Source organism: Podarcis pityusensis (assembly GCF_964106645.2).
Source record: "Podarcis pityusensis genome assembly, chromosome: 2".
Taxonomy (NCBI): Eukaryota; Metazoa; Chordata; class Lepidosauria; order Squamata; family Lacertidae; genus Podarcis; species Podarcis pityusensis.
Window position 1 is genome coordinate 43,679,561 of NC_138029.1, and position 20,749 is coordinate 43,700,309.

The 20,749-nt window shown below is 46.1% G+C and overlaps 2 protein-coding genes across 3 annotated transcripts in view; one reads left to right on the forward strand and one right to left on the reverse strand.

Annotated features, from left to right (window-relative positions):
• The first annotated feature begins 1,792 nt into the window (after positions 1-1,792).
• DDX39A (DExD-box helicase 39A) lies at positions 1,793-14,236 on the forward strand. The gene is made up of 11 exons (XM_080996021.1): positions 1,793-1,918; positions 5,449-5,659; positions 6,294-6,421; positions 6,854-6,946; positions 9,415-9,598; positions 10,007-10,125; positions 11,603-11,734; positions 11,825-11,934; positions 12,168-12,312; positions 12,661-12,808; positions 13,943-14,236. The coding sequence occupies exons 2-11, from the start codon at positions 5,452-5,454 to the stop codon at positions 13,957-13,959; spliced, it is 1,284 nt and encodes a 427-aa protein (XP_080852147.1). The 5' UTR covers positions 1,793-1,918; positions 5,449-5,451; the 3' UTR covers positions 13,960-14,236.
• Positions 14,237-14,777: 541 nt separating this feature from the next.
• Positions 14,778-20,749, reverse strand: part of ADGRE5 (adhesion G protein-coupled receptor E5) — a 52,897-nt gene continuing 46,925 nt past the window's right edge. For both annotated transcript variants that reach the window (XM_080996020.1, XM_080996019.1), the window contains 6 exons: positions 20,511-20,731; positions 19,445-19,511; positions 18,759-18,850; positions 18,280-18,448; positions 17,866-17,973; positions 14,778-17,107 (listed from right to left, as the gene is read on the reverse strand). In XM_080996020.1, coding sequence (XP_080852146.1) covers positions 17,075-17,107; positions 17,866-17,973; positions 18,280-18,448; positions 18,759-18,850; positions 19,445-19,511; positions 20,511-20,731 — 690 coding nt within the window. In that variant the 3' untranslated portion in view covers positions 14,778-17,074. The remainder of the gene's footprint in view (positions 17,108-17,865; positions 17,974-18,279; positions 18,449-18,758; positions 18,851-19,444; positions 19,512-20,510; positions 20,732-20,749) is intronic.

Consider the following 20,749-nt stretch of genomic DNA (forward strand, 5'->3'; position numbering starts at 1 on the left):
CTAGTCTTCCAACGGGAGAGGGCAATCACTGAGGCTTTTGTTTTGTCTAGTAAAGTCTGCGATCCAGAACCCCCAGGTGGTACGGAGCAGTGGTGGGGTGGCAATGGGTAGGGTTGGGTGAGCTGGAGCTGCTTGTTGCTGCCACCAGTGCTGGGTCTGGTGGCAGCCTGGGCTTGACTCTGCAAGGTGCAGGGTGCAATCCACCCCAATGCCTAGCTGAGGGGGGGGGGTCATCTGGTGCTGCTGACTTGCATCTAGTAAATAACTAAGTGTCTAATCAGAAGAAAGCTGCACTGAGTTCAGTGGGTCTTACTCCCAGGCAGCCAGGGCTTCTCCGGATGACAAGATCTTTGTGCACCAGGTCAGTGAGGATCACTTGCTTTTTAAAATTCTCCTATATATACAGAACTCCCTGTGCGCCTTTTGGACTGTATCTGTAGGTTTTTCTCTTGGGGTCAAATAACTGGGGTCACATAAGTGTTGATCACTTTTTATAATACATGCAAAATGGATCTCCCTCTGGAGGTTGTGGACTCCTTCCTTAGAGGTTTCTAAGCAGAGGTTGGATGGCCATATGTCAGGGATGCTTTAGCCAAGTTTCCTACATTGCAGGGGGTTGCACTAGAAAGATGACCCTTGGGGTCCCTTCCAGCTCTATGATACCATGTTTTTCTGCTTCAACAACATTTCATTATTTTCATATCATTTAATGTAATTGTATTTTGTATAAATTATAAAAAATATTTTAAAAATGTTCTATCTACAAACAAAATATTTAAATAGTTACCTTTCTACTGGTAGGATGGGGAGGGCATGGGCGTAGACAGGATTTTTGTTAGGGGGCAGGTGCTTGCTAGGGGGAGTAGAACCTGATTTGTATTGATTTGTACTTATGGGGGGCAGCTGCCCCCCTTGGCTATGTCTATGGGGGGGCACAGGAAGGTCGGAAAGGAGGTCATGGTCTAGGGACATAATTGTCAGTGGGAGTTTAGTTGCTTTGCTGTGTTCGATCAAATTCAGTAATTTCCTAATGGGGTCTGTTATATTGAGACCAGGGACGAAGCCAGTCTGGTCCGGGGCAATTAATTTGTGTAGGAATTTTTTTTTTAGTCTTGCAGTCTTGGTTTATCAATGAGAGATCCGGTGGTATGATTCTACTCTGAGGCTATCTTTGAGTAGTTTTGGAATAGAGACTATTTTGAAAGAAGTCCAGGTTTTAGGGGGCCCCTTTTATGATGTGGTTGAATAGGTGGGTCATGTAGGAAATCAGGGTTTCTTTGAATTTCTTGAAAAATTCTGCTGCTGTAAAGCCATGAAATACTGCATTTTGATGTGTTCCCCCCACCCACCCAAACCAGCTTTGATCCAAACTAAGAAAAGGAACCTGGCTGCATTTTAAACTGGTAATAATAATAATAATAATTTATTTATACCCTGCCCATCTGGCTGAGTTTCCCAAGCCACTGGGCGGCTCCCAGTCCAGTGTTAAAAACAATACAGCATTAAATATTAAAAACTTCTGCCTTCAGATGTCTTTAAAACATAGGATAGCTGCTTACACAGTAAAGGGCTTGCGACGACTCCCGCCAGCATCCAAAATGGCGGAGTCTCCTCCTACAATCTCACCATAGATTTCTGGAAGCTTTGCTCAGCCCCCTTCTCCCATCTGTATTCTCTTTCTCAATCGCCGGGTCTCAATCCAGCCAATAGCGCAGCGCTGACGTCTTTTGATTGGCGGGCGCGAAGACGAGTCGAAGCTTTCTTCCGGCGCTTTCGTATAGAGGCGGTCCCGCGCTCGGCGTCGGCGTCGGCCAATAGGAATCGAAGGTGCTTCCTGTACTGGGCCGTCCTATCCTAATTGGAGCGCGGTGTGCACAAGGCGAAGCGGGAAGCGCCTCGGCAACTCGGACCTGAGCAGGTGAGGGGGCTCTGCGTAGGGCGGCGGCGAGGAGCGGGCGAGGGAGGCTTCCCATGGCGGCGCGAGCCTCCCGCCCTGGCGCCTGGTCCCTCAGACCTCGAGATGGTGGGCGGGCGCGCGGGCGGGCGGGCGCCGGTCGGTCATGGAGAGGGGGCGCCTCTGCTTGGGTCGCCTCTTGGTTCCTTCCTCGCCGGCGCATTCAGACGACCGTTTCGGCCACGAGCGAAATTGCTCCCCACATACGTCGCTTTGCCTCCGGCGAGGCGCTCGGGAGGGCAGGACCTGCATGGCGGCGCCTCGGAAGTCCGGGATGCCTCGGCTGCTTGCGGAACTTGAAGGCGCCGTCGCGGCGCCTCCCCTCCGCCCGCGCCAGCCTCGTGGCTGCGGCGCTCGGGCCTACCCGGGAGTGCCCTGCCTTGGCTGTGCTTCCGAGGCTCCCTTGGGGGTCCTGCGCCTGAAAAGGAGGCGCTCTCTTTCGCCCCCGCCGACGTCCCGCCTCTCTCTCTCTCCTTCCTCCTCCCTCCTCCTCTGGCGATCACTTGTTGCCGAGTAAACTGCCGGATTTACGTATAAGCTAAACAAGCTACATGTTAGGGCCCTACTCTCTTGGGGGCCCCCATAAAATTTAAAGGGGGGAAAAACTGGATGTACGTTTCCAAAATATAAGATAAAAAATAAAATGAAACCTACATACAACAACAGTGTTTTGTGTTGTGTAGGCTCCTATGATGTAAGTAATAGGCCCTTCTAGCCTGCTCCCCAAATATCACTGGTTTGCTCATTTCTATATATAGGGTGCCCACATTCTGCAAGTGCAAATGGATTTAGATACCTACTAGGCCCATAAATTACCATATAGCATATATTCAACACACACAAAAAGCGACAATTGGTTGTTGACAAAAGACAGGTGGACATATAAAGGGCCCCATTACCTTCAGTAGCTTAGGGCCTCATCAAACCTAAATCCGGCCCTGCAAGTAAGATTGTGTTCCATGAACACGGTCTTAACCGTGTAAGTGAATGTGAAGGCCAATTCTGGATCCACACGTCCTTCCACAGGGGGGACCTAGGTTTCTGGGCGGGAGTTGATCACGGTTTGGTTTTGCCAAGCATGCCTTCCTCTTAGCACGTTTCTCCCTTTCATCCTGAGTTCGTGCTTCTTCAAAGTCCATTACACCTTTGGTAAAGGCTGTTTTCCAATTGGAGCACTCACAGGCCAGTGTTTCGCAGTTATCAGTGCTTATACTACATTTATTTAAGATTTGCTTTGAGAGAGAGTCTTTAAACCTCTTTTGTTTGACCACCAGAATTAGACTTTCCATTATTGAGTTGGGAATAGAGTAGTTGCTTTGGAGGATGATAATCAGGCATCCGAACATGACCAGTTGAACGAAGTTGATGTTGAAGAATCAGAATCATCACTTCGACACTGGTGATCTTTGCTTCTTCCAGTACATTGGCATTAGTTCGCCTGTCTTCCGAAGTGATATGTAAATTTTCGGAGACACTGTTGGTGGAATCTTTAAAGGAGTTGGAGATGGCGTTTATAAGTGGTCCATGCTTCACAAGCATGCAGTGAGGTTGGTAGTACAATAGCTTTGTAAACAAGCATTTTGGTTTCCTTTCATATGTCCTGGTCCTCAACCACTCTGCACTTTAATCAGGAGAAAGCTGCACTTGCAGAGCTCATTCAATGCTGGATTTTGGCATCAGTGTTGGCCCTTGTGGAAAGGTAACTGCCCAGGTAGGAGAAGTGATCAACACTTTCTGATGTTTCACCATTGAGTTGGATTTGTGGCACTGCAGAGGGGTTGTTTTGTGGTTATTGGTGCAGCACTTTGGTTTTTTGGATATTGAATGATAGGCCACTGCAAAGATATTTAGGATGGTTTGGAGGTCATTCTCTGAGTGTGCCACCACTACCTTGTCATTAGCATACTGAAGCTCTCTGATGGAAGTTATTATAACCTTACTCTTTGCTTTCAGCCTACACAGATTAAAGAGCTTTTCATCTGTTCAATATATGATTTCTACTCTGGTGGAGAGTTTCCCTTTGAGATTGTGTAGGATCATGGCGATGAAAATAATAGAGCTGGGGCAATAAGCCCATGCAATAAGTCTCTTCGGTACTTCTTAATAACTGACGCTTCTTAATCATTCACAAACACTCCACACCAAAAAGACAGGCATAGGTTTTTTCATAATCTGTTTGAAGACCTGCCATAATAAAATAGGGTGTATTGCATGGTATAAAAGTATTGGAGTAAAGGTTGCAGTCAGTCCTTAGCCTTACCTTTGCTCTAAGGCTTTCATAAGGTGCAGTATGTCCTGTTCAGACTATGGCAAGACTTCAGATTGCATTGGTTCTGCTTTGGCTGGAGGGCTTTGTTACTGGACAGTGATGGTCCTGGGGCTGCTGTTTACCAATTCGGTCTATTTCTTTCTACATCACCAGATTTTCACAAGAACTACCTGCAAGTGCTTAGTATAATGTGCTGTAGTTGTTGCTGTACGGTAGACCCTCTAATAGATGTACGATAAACTTTAGACACAGATTGACAGGCCCTTATTTGTATATAAACTTTTTTTTTAAGAAAAAGGTAAATTTGTTTATATGCTGCCCTAACGACGTAAGAAAAGCCTTCTGGAATCGGCCAGAGGCGCATCTAGTCCAGTGTTCTGTTTTCACAGTGGCCAATGGGATGCCTGCAATCAGAATATGAAGTGCAGCTGTGCTCTCTGGTATTCAGAAAATACTGTTTCTGACAATAACTATTACACACAATTGTTTTAATCCAATTTAAGGCCCTTTTTGAAAGGCAGGGCAGATTTTAAATTTAAAAAAATAATCTGGCAGTATCAGTTTTTGATAAAGGATTCGAAAAAAGTCTACACCTTACCTAGAAACACTGCACTTTTGTTGGGCCATTTTGCTTATCGCCTTTAGGCTTCCAGCACCTTTCTCCCTCCGCAGTGGCAGGGGACCTATTAGGATGGTTGCCCCTCAGAGGCTGATGGATCCAATGGGCTTGGAGCCTCTGGAACATTCAAGTGGCTTGGGCTGTTGACATAATTGCTTTATGGTGCCCGCTTAGGCAGCGGCATAGCTGGCCACTTGGGTGCCTGGGGTGGTGCGTGCCCTGCGCCTCGGGGGCAAGACAAGCTGCCCATTGGGCGGAGTGAGCTGGGGCAGCCTCACTGCCTCCCTCTCAGCTGTTATTCTAAGTTAGGAAATAATACTTGGCTATAAAAAGCAATGTGTGATGCAAATATTAGAAAGCCTTAAAAGATGCTCGGAGAACTGTGGAAAGATGGTACAATCCGCTTCAACCATTAGCTGGCAGTGCTAGTTGGAACTAATGGGTGTGGATGGAGTGCTTTGAGCTGATCATCCTTCAGTTGATGCAGCTACAGTTGCAGTTCCTAACTCATCCAGATTTCACTTTTCCTGTTCTTTGGGTGCTCTTACTCCTGGGCTTAGTGGTCTTTCCTCAAGCCTTTGATTCCTGCTTTTGGTTTTTCTACAGGACATGGCTGAACAGGATGTAGAGAATGAGTTGCTGGACTATGAGGAGGATGAAGAGCCTCAGGCAGTGACTGATGCTGCCCCTGTCCCCAATAAAAAAGATGTGAAGGGCTCCTATGTCTCCATTCACAGTTCTGGCTTCCGAGACTTCCTGCTGAAGCCAGAGCTCCTTCGTGCCATTGTGGACTGCGGCTTTGAGCACCCGTCAGAAGGTAGGAGCTGAGCCAAGGCCCCTGGCCCCCTCGTCAGCCAGCCCAGCCCACCCACCGGGGAGCAACTGCCAGTGGTGCCATGCGGTGCAGGGTGAGAGCTGGGGGCTGCAGGGAGCAGGGAGGGTTATGCTGGAATGGGATGTCCTTGTTGAGCCTAGTATAGCTCTCTAGAGCCCTACCTTATTGGAAATGGAGTTCACTTTGGATGGAGCGACTTCATAATTGTCAGTCCAGCTGAGCAGACCCTATTAGCCATGGGAAATGGGTTTAGACTCTGCATGGAATGGGGTGTGATCTAACATTTAAGAGAAAGGAGGGATTTTAGGGTGTGCTAGTAAGAAGTTTCTGTAGGATGACTATTCCACAGCCATGTCTTTCATTTTAACTTGTAATTCAGGCTAATGAACCTGGAAAATCCCAGTGCTTGTGCAGCAGCTGCTATTGGATGTGAAGAGATTTTCCTCCCCTAGTATGTGTGCAGAAAAGTTAACCTCATGGAAGGGTGTGGTGTGGAATCTCTGGATTTAAAGGGTTGGGAAAGAGGTGGGATCAAGTCCTCTGGGGGTACATTTACTTTGGCTTCCTGTGTTTGCCTAGGGCTTGTCTAAACTATTGCTTATTCTTGCTCTCTCAGTGCAGCATGAGTGCATTCCACAGGCAATCCTGGGCATGGATGTCCTATGCCAAGCCAAATCGGGCATGGGAAAGACAGCTGTCTTTGTATTGGCTACACTGCAGCAGATTGAGCCATTGGATGGGCAGGTATGTAATGGGGAATAGTACTGTACTGTGCTTATGTTCAGCGCAACTCTGTTTTGGAGCTATAGGGTGTATTTACATGTAACACTAAATGATGTTTTATTATCATCTGCATGAACTGCTGTGAGCCAGAGAAAAGCCTTAGGTTCACACAACTTTCCTGTGAAGCCAGGATGAGGCAGTGTTTTTTTCTTAATTTTTAAGCCAGTGGTCTTTGACAATGAAACTAATTTTCAACAAATCCTCATTGTGGTTGCGAAGAAGGGAGGAGCGTTCAAGCCCAAGGCTCTGCTCATCCTCACTGCATCTCAAGGACATAGCTCTAAACCATTGTATAGTGTTATGTGTGTTTCAGGTAGCAGTGGGGAGTCCTAAACCCTTCTTGTCATTGTACTGTCTTGCCATTGTACAAATTTGTCCGTTTCTTTCTGGCAGGTGTCTGTGCTGGTGATGTGTCACACCCGGGAGCTGGCCTTCCAGATCAGCAAAGAATATGAGCGCTTCTCAAAGTATATGTCCACTGTCAAGGTAAGGGAAAATCTTTTGCAGTTAGGTCTGAAATATATACAATACAGAATGCAGGCTATTGCTGTATGACAGGAAAAGGTGGAAGGCTATCTTTGCTTATGGAAATGGTATGTGCAGTTATTTAGGAAAGAGCCTGTAGATAGGGTTGAGAGAGAGGAAGTGACCTTATTGTGGGAATGGTTTTAGATGTTTCTGACACATTGCGTGTGAAGGGGGGGGACAATAGATCAGAGGCAATTATACTTCATCCAGCAGAGCTTTTACTGCTACTGAAGGCAAATGAGCATAATGGTCACAAATCCAATACAATCAGGATTGGGACAGTCCATAAAAAATCCAGTTGAAGCACTTACAATAAAACGTACAATAACTTATAAGTCTAAACCTTAACACCACAGCATACAGGACACCACACCACATCAGAACAGAGACAGAAAGAGAAAGAGAAAGTAAGAGAGAACCCAGGCTCCTCCTGGCCTCCCTAATATAGTCAGCAAAAGATAACAGAACCAGTTTAAACCAGCTGTACTCAGCTTCTCTGAAGGAATAACCCAAACAAGAACCTTCTACCTATTTCTTTCACATAGAAAGAAAACTTTCCAGAACCCTCTTGAATTAAGTAGAGCAGGAAAGATCTCTACACATCAGATCAATACTTTCTGTACTAAGAAATGGAAACTGACAATTTCTGCATCTAAAACTCGAACCTACCTTCAGGTAGAACGAAAGCTCATGGGTGAGAAGCTCTGTTGGAACCCAGGCTTTTGGTAATGTTGTCAGTTTAAGACCCTGTTGTCAGTTTAAGACCCAGTTAAATTGATGGGAAGTGCTTGTAGCTCATTGGTAGAGCACACACTTGGTAGAGCATATGAAAGGCACTGAGCTCATTCCCTGGCTTCTCCACCTAAGACCATCAAGACCCTCAGAGCTATTGCCAGCAGTGTAGGCAATACTGAACTAGGTAGGCCAATAGTCTGACTTGGTTTAAGGTAGCTTACTATGTCCCTATACAGTGGTGCCTCGCAAGACGAAATTAATTGGTTCCGCAAGTTTTTTCTTCTTGCGAGTTTTTCGTCTTGCGAAGCACGGTTTCCCATAGGAATGCATTGAAAATCAATTAATGCGTTCCTAGGGAAACCGCTTGCCAGGCTGGCGGTGCGGAGAAGGGCTTTTCTCCCCACCGCAAGCCTTCAGGACAGGTACGGGAACAGAGGGGAAGGCGCGCAGCGCTTTCCCTCTGTTCCCGGGGCTTGCGTGGGAGGAGGGTTTTTCCTCCGCACCGCCAACATTCAGAACAGCATTCTGAATGTTGGCGGTGGGAAGGAAAACCCTCCTCCCACCCCAAGTCTTCAGGAAAGCCATCCGAAGCTGGGCGGCGGGAGGAGGCGTCCCCCCCCCGGCATCGGAGCTTCGTTCCGATGCCGGGCGGGGGGAGGAGGCGTTCCTCCCCCCCCCGCCCGGCATCGGAGCTTCGTTCCGATGCCGGGCGGGGGGAGGAGGCGTTCCTCCCCCCCCGCCCGGCATCGGAGCTTCGTTCCGATGCCGGGCGGGGGGAGGAGGCGTTCCACCCCCCCCCCGCCCGGCATCGGAGCTTCGTTCCGATGCCAGGCAGGGGGAGGAGGCGTCCCCCCCGCCTGGCATCGGAGCTTCGTTCCGATGCCAGGCGGGGGGAGGAGGCGTTCCCCCCCCGCCCGGCATCGGAGCTTCGTTCCGATGCCGGGCGGGGGGAGGAGGTCCGAGGACAGTGGGGAAGACGCGCTGCGCTTCCCCGCTGTCCCGGAGATTTCCCTATGGGCTGTCGTCTTGCGAAGCAAGCCCATAGGGAAATTCGTTTTGCGAAGTGCCTCCAAAACGGAAAACCCTTTCGTCTAGCGGGTTTTCCGTCTTGCGAGGCGTTCGTCTTGCGGGGTACCACTGTATTCTGAAAGAGCCTGCCTCTGCTTCCTTGCACCACCTAATTGCTTCATGGGGACCAAAAGCCTTGTTTCTTGGGTTCGGAACAATAGTTGATCTGATGTGTTATATTATGGTGGAGAGTTGTTAGCGCATGAGACTCTTAATCTCAGGGTCACGGGTTCAAACTCCACATTGGGTGAAAGATTCCTGCATTGCAGTGGGTTGGACTAGACAGTACTCATGGTCCTTTCCAACTCTATGATTCTATGATTAGAGGTGAGACGGAGCGTAGGTATGCCACGCTCGTAGTTAATTGCACTCTCCCTTCCAAGTACTTTATTGCACAAGTTAGGTGTGGTGCCCTCCAGATGTTGGTGGACCAACTCCTCATCAGCCCCAGCCAGCATGGCCTAGTGGTCAGGGATAATGGGAGTTGTAGGCCAGCAGCATTTGGAGTGCACCATGTTGACTATCCCTGACGTAAGTAAATTGGTGGGGAGTTATTGAAGTTCTGAAGGTTAGGTGGTTGGGTTTTTCTATGTGGCTGACAGTAGTTTCTGTTTGTACTGCAGGTGTCAGTCTTCTTTGGGGGGCTTTCCATCAAAAAGGATGAAGAGGTGCTGAAGAAAAACTGCCCACATATTGTGGTGGGGACCCCGGGCCGCATTTTAGCACTGGTGCGCAACAAGACCCTCAACTTGCGCAATGTCAAGCATTTTGTTTTGGATGAGTGTGACAAGATGTTGGAGCAGTTGGGTAAGAGACAAGAGGGGCTGGCATAATAAAGACACAATGTATTGCGTTTTCATGGTCTGGGGTTATTCATCCATTTGGGTATGGGAGTTGCTGGCCTTGGGAGAAAGTCTGGTGCTTGAGTTCCAAGTCAAGGAACTGAGGAGCAGCCAGCTAGAGGAAGGGCACTGTTGCTTAAAAAATCTGCCCTGAGGCATGTCAGGAAGTCAGCCATCTCTTTCAAGAACATGGGGAAGCGAGGGACGGTTTCTACAGCCTGAAGTTCTGTTCCTGTTCAGATTATGTGGTAGAGCAGAGACATGTTGGATACCAAGAGTGGAGGAAGGTGGTGGAACTCAGACTGGTATGTCCTTTTCAGAAGCCAGTATTTGGTGAATTACAGCAACCTGATTCTTCCTGCTGTTCTTTCAGATATGCGTCGTGATGTGCAGGAGATCTTTCGACTGACACCCCATGAGAAGCAATGCATGATGTTTAGTGCCACCCTGAGCAAGGAGATCCGGCCTGTCTGCAGAAAGTTCATGCAGGATGTAAGCCCTAAAACCTTTGATTTCATCCTCCCCTTAGATTAGTTTCCCAAACTTTGATTTCCAGCTGCTGTTGGGCTACAAACCCCATTATCCCTAGCTACCAGGACCAGTGGTCAGGGATGATGGGAGTTGTAGTCCAAAACAAGCTGGAGACCCAAGTTTAAGAAACTGTCCTAGATGGTTGCACTAGCGTAGGAGATCCAGGAAAAGGCCTTCCACACTAGGCTAAAGAGGCCCCTTTGAGGCAGTTTTGCCCTACTGCCTTGTTTCAAAAGGGACCCTTTATGTTGAAGGAAGGCTTGGTAGTATGAGGCAGTCATGGGTGTAGCCAGGATTGTGGGGGTGGGGGCAGAACCTAAGATTTGTATTGATTTTGATTGATTTGGGGGGCAGCTATGCCCATGGAGGCATTGGATTGTTTGCAGCTCATTATATCATTCTTGGGTGACGATAGGTGGAGGGAAGTTAGTGATCATAGTCCTATTCAACTTTGTTGTGTTCCCTATGCTTTCTTAACGTGGCTGTTAGAAAACCCAAACACATTGTTTTCTGTTTCATCTCTCTATAGGACCACAGTGGCATTTTTCTCCCTTTTTGCAAGTCCTGGTAGAATGCATATCAATAGTATTGGAAATGCAGACACTGCTTATTGAGGCTGATACTTTCTGGCATATAAAGTTTAAAAAATGAAGTTCCCTTAGAGCTGAATTGTCTTGCTCTAGATGGTTGGGAAAATCCATGGAACAGACTTAGGGTGCATATGGAAAGAGGAGGGAGGGGATAGTCTCATTGCACCAGTGAATGTCACTCCATGCTCCCTTTGATTCCCCCACTGATTGGAATAGTGTACCATGGCAGCCAGAGAAGACAGAAAGTTAGGCACGTTCAGGTATATAGCTCAGGGTGGAAAATGACCATCAGTCTCTCATTACCACTGTTAAATTCCGTCTGAAGCTGTGCAGATGCCAACAGCTGCTGAGTGCTATCATTACATGCTTTTGGTTGTAAAGGAGAGCTGCACTGCGGCATCTCATCTAGTTGACCTACTAGTTTTGAATGTTTCTTTGTCTTCATTGTTTTCCCAGTAGATTAGAAAATGTTTACCTCGGGACCTTGATAAAATGCATGATAAATGCCTACCAAGTTAGCTTTCTCTCCTTCCAGGCACTTAAAGCAATTTTGCAGATAATTAACAGTAGTGGGAATTCTCCCTTCAGTGCTTGGCAGAAGAGGGAGCTTTTGAGCATGTAGAGAATTCATCTGCACTTCTACAGAAGAAATAGTTCTATTTCTGCTCCCAGCATCCAACATTCCCTGTAGTGATCAAAGTAATGCCTATCGCTGTGGGAATTTGATATTTTCTACATCTATCAATTAAACATGAAAAGTGGTGTTTAAAAACTTGTCTAGATATGTTTGGAGCATTTTGCTGTCTTTGCTGGTAAAAGGTCACATTGGCTTTCTTTTCCGTTCGCAGCCCATGGAGGTCTTTGTGGATGATGAGACCAAGCTGACTCTCCATGGCCTGCAGCAATACTACGTGAAGTTGAAGGACACTGAGAAAAACCGCAAGCTTTTTGACCTTTTGGATGTGCTGGAGTTCAACCAGGTCTGTGTTAGCAAGGATTGACAAGCAGGGCTCCTGGGAGTCCCTGGAGCTTCCATGTTAAAGCCCCTTCCCTCTTCCCACCCCTTGCAGGTTGTGATATTTGTGAAGTCGGTGCAGCGCTGCATGGCATTAGCTCAGCTCTTGGTTGAGCAGAACTTCCCAGCCATTGCTATTCACAGAGGCATGTCTCAGGAGGAGAGGTGAGTACAGCGAGATGGCTGTGTCAGGAGAGGGCAGCAGCAAATATAGTGCAGAACATGAATGCTGAGTTCACTTTTTTATCATGGAATGTGGCTTGTTGACATCAGTTGTGTGTGTTAAGGGGAAGAGGGGATCTAGAAAGTTAATGCACTAGAGATAATGGGCTGTGCACTGCATACAGCTCCTGTATGTGTTCAGGGGAGGTCAGCCATGTCTCTTTTGTTCTTTGCAGGCTGTCTAGGTACCAGCAGTTCAAGGACTTCCAACGTCGGATTCTGGTAGCTACTAATCTGTTTGGCCGTGGGATGGACATAGAGCGGGTCAACATAGTCTTCAACTATGACATGCCTGAGGATTCAGATACCTACCTGCACAGAGTGAGTCTAGTTATAGGATGGGGAATGAACTGCAGAGTCAGACTTGTTTCTCTGGAAGGTATTTGTTCTAATACCTTGCCATTCATGCTTGTGGCAGGGAGCTGCTAACCGTTGCAGGTCCTGGCTAGTTCCTAGTCAAATCCTTTCTGATAATTTAACTTTGGTAGTTTAGTTGCAAATGTTTCTGCAATCAGGCTACATAGTTTCCAGGGTGGAGGAAAAGAGCATCAGCCTGCTTTCTGAGCCTGTCACAGGGTGCAGGGCAGAGATAGTACCTCTGGGGTGATGAATTCAGAGATTATAAGGATGTTTTTTCTGTGTGTCCTTGATATAAACCTCTCTTTGCAGGTGGCCCGCGCTGGGCGCTTTGGCACAAAAGGCTTGGCTATTACTTTTGTGTCAGATGAAGGTGATGCCAAAATCCTCAATGAAGTGCAGGATCGTTTTGAGGTCAACGTCGCTGAGCTCCCTGAAGAGATAGACATCTCCACATATAGTATGTACTAGAAATTAACTTGGACAGGCTTTTCTTCCTGATGGCATGTTCTTTGTCTACCCTGCCCAAGTGTGGGGGAGAATCAGGGTAGCCATTGTACACTATTTCTGGGAACCTGAAGGAAGACAAAGTGGTCCATTGAGTGGATCCTCGTCTGTACCTATAGTATATGTTGCTGGGTCTTAAAGTGCAATGGAATTTCACTTCTCTGCCCCCACCACCCACAAATTGGCTCCAGAGGGTTGTGGGAAACTCCAGAGCATATCAGGATATCAGGAGTGTGGGGAGGAGAGACGTTCTATTGCACTTGTGGAAGTTGTTCCCATTTTTGTGCCCTGTTTGTGTTGTAGGGCATGGATTTGGGGACACTTCTAGACTGACTCTGGCTTGCTGCTTAGTTTCATCTGATCATTTGTTACCTTCAAAGTGGGAGGCTTCTAATAAGCACCAGATTTCTGTGTCTCTCCTCCCCCAAATGTTTGAAAGGGAACAGATAGGTAGGGGCAAGACCTTTGAAGTTGTGGTTCAGTTGCCCCCCAACTGATCCTCTATCTTTCCTCCTTGCCCCATGAGTCAGTGGCAGATGATAGGAAAAAAACCCTGCTCTGGCAGATGTGTTGCAGCTGTTGGGACAGAGGTAACTGTTACGGTGCCAATGAGAGGCTGCTGGGGTGAGGAGGTGGAATGTGAAGTACGTGGTACATGTTGCAGCAATGGTTCTTGGAAGCAGGGCACTATGCTGGGAGCAGTGCCTGCTGAAGTCTTTGGGATGACAACTCTGAATTACCATTAGGCTACCTGAATAACTTTAACCCTAGTACAGGATTGGGGAGCATGTGGGCCGGATGCAGTTGTGGGGCATCCCCATTTGCCCCACAAGATCCTCTCATTGTTCCTTGCAAGTTTATGGATTGAAAAAAGCTGCCTTTGGGAGCCAGTAGGCTTTTTCAAGCCCCATTGAAATGCAGGGGACTGGGGAGGGACATGTTTGGTTGTGGTGGAGTTACCTACTCCACCTTTGTAGAACTGGTAATGGGTATAGCAAAATGCCTCTCCATAGCAGCGGTAGCTTGTAAGTTTTTTGCCCTGGTTTTGCTAGGGAGGAGTATTGACTGACTGTTTTGTCTCCTGCAGTTGAACAGAGTCGGTAGCTGTTTGTGGATCCTTCCCACCTGGTCCAGAATGGAACCTGATGGAACACAATACCTCTATCTTTTGGTGAAGTGAGATGAATGTTTTTTGTTTTTTTTTAAACACACTGTTAAACGTATAGAGGTGTTTGATGTTAAATGAATGTCCTACAAATTGCCCAGGTGGTATTTTGCCTCTGCTGTAGCCTGGGGGCTTTTTTTTAATTAGACTTTTATATTTTTTGAATAGTAAACCCCTGTGGCTAAGTTTCGTAATAAATGAATTTTTCAAATGTCATTTTCTGGCTGTTCTTGAGGCACAGTGAGCCAGGTTGTGGGTATTTACATTCTTGGTGCCTTCCATCCTTGCTACGTCTCCCACTTTCTGTGTATCAGGATTGTGCATTTTCTTAAACTTGCCGTAGATACTCTTCTGCAGCCTGCTAGTCTCCTATGTCCTACATCTTCCTTTACCAAGACCTACCACTTTTCACCTTTGTCCTGGCTTTGAGCAGTGTGCTTGTTTGACATGTCTCCATTGCAAACCGTTTCACAGAACAGAAAGGTAAAACAGATCTTCCTTTTGGAGAAAACAAGACAGGCACTATTGATATGTATGTCCTTGCTCTACATACCCTTGTATGAGATATTTGTTCTTCTATATAATCAGATAGTGTCAGCTGTCCTGGCTTTTTATCTCCTCTTGCTTTCCTATGAAGTGTAGGATGTTTGAACTGGTGTGTTAAAGTAGTTACCCATTTCCTTCGCATTGCACATTACTCTTCTCCCTCCCCCCCTCCCCAAAAGTTACTTGCTTAGAAAGATGGTATAACTCAGAATTCCAAAATATATTTTAATTAAATGTACATGTTAGGAAAAAATAGTGGTTGAGAGACAATTGCTTCAAATAACGGGGTGGGTAGTTAGAGGAGCATAAGCTTATTTGTGCAAAGATGCTTGGATAAACCGCATGTAAGTTTACCTAAGGACATCCTTAGAGTGAATATATTTCATAGTAGAGTAAGTTCTGAAACAGTTACACAGCATTAGAAACGTCGCTACATTTTGAATCCATTGCACTGATTTGAATACTGCAAAACCTGGTGTTCAGGTGCATGCAAAGCTTGCTGTGCAACACCTTTTCTTTCTCAACTAGGATTTAAAACTAAATAAAATAAAGATTTGTTAACGCTAATGTGCGTTGGCTATCCACACACGTTAGGAGTAAAGAGCATCTGGAATTGCAGTATACATAGCCAATCTCTTTGGCAAGAACAGTAGGAATCTGGCAAAATTGGAAACAGTCCTAAATAAATTAGTCTAAACAGGAAGCTCTGTAAAGCTCCAGTGTTTGATGTGAACTGCCAATATGGGTCTTCGTTAACTTCAGTAACGGCTTCCAGAAAACTGTCTGCTTTCTCTCCTTCCTGCTGCTTTATATGTGCTGCTATCATTTAGTCTTTGTACAAGAGCCTCTCTGCTACTTGACTGGTGGGTTTTCTGATTGAGATTACACTGCTTGCTGTGCCCTTGTTTTTTGCTGCCATTGCGCAGAAATCCTGGGGGTAGCAGTGCGGGGGGCATAGAAATGTGCATCTCCTTGTTAAGCTGAGGAATATGGAGCTAGAAGGAAATAGCGTATGAGGACCTTTATAGCAGTGGGGTTCCTGTCATGATTCTACTTGTGTACGCTTCAGTTTTCTGTTGTTGATGATGGCAACCTGAAGAGTCATTTGACATTTTCCAACTCTAGTATGGATTCCAGTGTACCAAACACAAAAGTGAGGTGTTGAGTTTAAGAGCACATGTGCTTCCCTGAAAGTGGCGACGAGGAAAGCAATGAGCTCATGTGCCTAAATCATCAACTGATGAAGCATTATTGCATTTTTTGTAACCATGAGATGTAGATACTTTCTTCTGTTGAATCTGAATTCTGAGAAAAGTAGACTCTGGGCAACCCAAACACAACTTTCACTATTGTTCCTTGCCTAAATTGACTCTGTGCATCTGAATCCTGTAGAAAAATGTGTCTAAGCTATAGCTGGAGACTGCTTGAACATTTATCCTATTATAAATAAATAAATTATTGGACGTAGAAAACTAGATGCCTTTGGGAGGGGGCAGATTTTAGGCATTGCCCTCACATCCTCCTCTTTTCATGTTATGTTGGTGCTCTCTATATGGGGGAAATCTTCAGTCATGTGAGCTGTCACCTGCAGCCTGAAGAAGTATGTGCTGACCTGTATCATCTCAGTGATACTAGGCTTCAGTTTTTGCTATTCCTTGCACAAATGGGTCTAACTTGCCTCTGAATACTGTTGTGCTCTCAGTGCTTATTAGAGGCATCTGGTTGGGCTAGATGGGCCACTGGCCTGTTCCAGCAGGCTCTTCTTAAGTCTTCGTAGGTTAAGTGATGGCAAGAGAAGCGAGTAACAGCCTTGTCCTTCCTAGTTGAGGCTCTTCTTTTATCTATGGTTGTTGGACCAGTTTGTGTTGCGGTCATTATTTTAGGCTGCTGCTTAGAGTATGTGGAAAAAGACAAGCTACTGATAGGAAGGACTGCTATCAAACTAGCCAGCAACAAGAGACCTGGAAAATACCACAGTGATCAGGGCTGTCTGGATCATTCCATAGAGAACAAGGAGTGGACGGAAAGGATGTATTTACTCCATCATATTGTTTCAATGGGTTTTTTGGACCGAATGTGCAAAGTTCACCAGATTTTTGATGAACACCTACAGCTGGTGAATGATGATTGAACAGCAAGGTATACAGCCTGTGTACTTTCTAGAACTAGAGTTAGCCAATGTCTGTTGCAAGGACCTCTTTAAAAGTGTCACGTGTGCAAAGTACCGTTTTAACTTGCTCCATCTCTTCTTGAGAGAGGTGAGTCTTGGTGTAGAGGACGGAGGAGCCCAATCAGAAGAGGCTGTGCCAACATCAGCTTAATAGCATTGGTCCAGTTATTGAGTTTGCTCAGTGGGTCCCTATATAGCCTTCTGGCAGTTCAATTGTCCTTGCTGGGTGGGTGTCCTTAGTGGGTGACTCTTCTAGAAGAAAGATTGCTGGAACAACAAGATGTGTTTCTCATGTTCCAAACAGCACTCTTGAAACTTGCTTCTGCAAAGTTTGGTTGCTAAATTCCAGATTCTTTCAAAGTACTGGGTGCCTGTAAGAGAGAAAGGATGCAATGGTAGGAGTCTTAATAGCACTTTATCACTGTCAGCATCGTGTGCCATAGCCCATGTATCTTCCCATCTTCTGTTTCATTAATCGTTTATAACAGAGCTTGCCAAACTTTTCATGTTGGTGACAAACTTTTTACACACGCATCATTTTTACACAGCAATTCAGTTTTACTAGAAAAATGAAGTTAAACGAATCCCTTTGCAGCCCCGGGAGAAGCATGGGGAGTGTTTGCATGACACACCTACATACTGCAACCAACACACTAGTGTGTTGCGACATACGGTTTGGAAAGCGCTGCTTTATAACATGCAACCAACTGTTTCTGCTTGTTTGCTCATAAATCCTTCCTTGCAGTGGAACAGACTCCCATGAAAGGTGGTGGACTTTCCTTCCTGGGAGGTTTTTAAGCTGTCATTTATGATTTCTGCATTGCAGGGAGTTGGAATAGATGACCCCCAGGGTTCCTTCCAACTCTTCACTTCTATGATTCTAAGGGAATTGGTTGTCTCCCCCTAAGTGGAGCTTAGCTGTAAGGTCCAAAAGAAAACTATTGCTGTTTCAGGAAAGCTGCAGTATTAATGAAGAACAGTGGGGGAAATGGGGGGTAGTTTTTAGAAGATTTGCAAGTGCCAGGCTGAGAGCCATGTTGTTGTTGCAGGGCAACTGCAAGCTTGGTGGGAAGAGTGATGATCTGTGGAGAGGGGGGGTTATGCCACAGCACCTGCTGTGTTCGCTTACCTGTAATGTGTTGGAACCCACTGTGGAGCTGAAGTTGGAATACTTGTCACTGCTGTGGGGCTTGCCATGTTTGTCCTTGCAGAACCAGCGGTAGTAATCATCACGCACCTAGGCACAAAAGTAAAACTGCAGCTGACAGGCTCATGTTGTTAATTGTCTTCATGGTGTTCAATGTTTGTATGGTACCCCTTCTACAGCCAGACAAACATAAGCAATTGGCCATTTGGGTTTCATGTCCCAGCCCCAACCTGCCCAAACCACCCCTTTGTCAAATTTGCAGTGCCAATCCTATGTGCATTTTTCCATAAGTAAGTCCTCCTGTGTTTAATGGGGCTTACTCTCAGGTAACTGTGTATAGCACTGCAGTACTGGAGATGGCTTCCCACCCATTTGCCTTTCTCCTACTGCAGGTACCTGTTTCTTGAGCAGACAATGCAGGAGGAAGATAAAAAGTCCTTGCAGGCTGTTGAGGATAGTGAAGATATAAGACATGACGAGGGTTTGATTGCTGAATTGAAACAGGCCAAAGACCCAGGTAGTACCCAGAATACAGAGCTGGGCAATGGCTGTGATTGTGAGTACCCTGCAGGGATGAGAAGAAAAGGAACACAATTTATGTGCTGGCTTGTGGAGGATACAGTCAGGATTAGCCTCGGCAGAGGAGCTAGAGTGGGCCTGCAACTTGAGACAGTCCTAGAATAAAAGCATGTGTTTCACTTGTTCACAGCCAAGGTAGAATTAGTGTAGTTTTGAAAAATATAACATCACTTTCCCCCCCATCAGCCCAGTAAACTGTTTAGCATAATCCTACTGCTACATGGAAGGGCTGTTATTGTCTTTTGCTAGTTACTGCCTGACGTCTTAGACTCCAGGGGGACTCTGTGGCTGCTTACCTCTGCTTTTTCAGTTTACTCATATCGGGATTGATATCGGCAAACTTCTGAGAGAGCTTCCAGACGGTAACCACAAAGACAACGGCATTCAGCTGTGCAGAAAAGATGGGAGATGGAAGTTAACAAGATGCAGAGATAAGAGCTGGTCTTTGGGCTGCATCTGCTGCACACACATGAGTTTTTCCACCTGCCAGTTTTCTCACACACAATGTACACAATTTACCCCTACATATCTGTGTAAGCCAAAACTCATGGATGAAATGGTTGGGTTGCCTGGATGATTGAAATGGGGTTTAGTTACTTTGGTGGGTACTATTTGTCACAAAACACAGCTTGGCCGGAAAAAAATGTTCCCTGATATACATAAAATCACCTCTCTTTCCCCACCCCCAATCTCTGGAAGCCATGCCTTTGGAAAGTGGATGGGGCTGAGAATCAAGGCAGTTCTGGTTGCCAGTGTGGGGAAAGAGTGAACTGCAGACAGCTGAGAAACTGATGAGAAATGGATTCAAAGCAATAGGTGGAGAATTGCATCCAAAGTTGAATAAAAAAACCAACCACCACTCACTGATGCCTTTGTAAGCATTGGATTGGATAGAAGTGTGCTAATACATGCAAGGAAAGGGTAAAGATTGTCATCAAGAAAAAAAGACTAAATGACTATTCCTGGGATGCATTAAGCTTACCATGATGATGAGGGCAACGGGGGCCAGGAAGCTCCAAAGGAACCCTTTATCCATTTTAAGCCAGCAGCTGTGGGGGAAAGGCAGAGGGTGAATCGTTTGGGATCAAACTGTCTTACCTTCTGCGTATTATGAATCTGTTTCCCCTGTCCCCTTAGAAAAGGACTTTCCTTCACATGTGATCTCACTCCTAAACATTTATTTGTTTCAGCTATTTGTATACTACCCTTCACAATTATTTATCCCATGGCAATTTACAATGTATTTTAAAATACAGCTGTAGGAAATATAACTTCCCAGTACTTTTTAAAACACAAGCAATTAAAATGCATGAAATGATCGAAATATGGTTGCTGCCCCGTATTTCTGGAGTGCTACAGATGAGAAGCTCCTCTCCTTTGTTGCCACCTATTGCTAATGTACACTGAGAACGTCCTTCATGGAATTTTTAACACAGTCAGTTTGATGTGGGAGAAGGTTGTCCTTAAGGTTCACAGGTCCCAAACTATGAAGGGCTTTAAATGTCAAAACCAGCATCTTGAGTTGAGCTTGGAAGTAAACCAATAAGCAATGTACATACATTTCTCAAATCTGGCAAGGTGTGATCTCATACCTTGTCCCTAATCAAAATGTTGGCTGCTACATTTTGAGCTACTTACCTTTTCCCAACCATTTTCAAGGGCGGCCCCATTAGAGTACTTTAAATGAAATTGCACCAGACTCTGGAATACCTAGTGCAAAAACACTCCCTGCCCTGCAGGGGTTGCTGTTGACAAAGTAGTATACGCTGCTAGAAAGGCCTTCCATGCCACCTGTGCCTCAAGCTGGATCAACGAGTACTCCAAAGCTGAGAACCTGGTATTTCAGATGCACATACAGAGGCTTGGTGCTCCAGAACAGCAGCTGTGCTTTGCTTGTCCATGCTGAGCCCTCTTGTATAAAATCAAACATTTTTATTACACACTACTAACATGCTACCTAGCTGTCCCCACTGGATCTGGTATCCTGAATTCTACTGGACAATTACTCCCTAGTTCACATGGGTGCACACCAAAACCCCAGGACTTACTTTCTTAGGTTGCCATAGCCCTCGCTATTGACAGCAGCCGAGATGCCCACCACGATGGCTGGGATTCCATATCCTACAAGGAAGATGTGCCAGTGCCGGAGGCTGTGAGTATTGAAGACCTTGACGACCATCAGGTAGAGCTCCATGCCTTCCAGTAGCATCCAGCAGAAGACCGAGAGGAAGAAGAAATGCAGTAGCCCAGCCACTACAGCACAAGTTGTCTGGGAGGGGAGACAGAG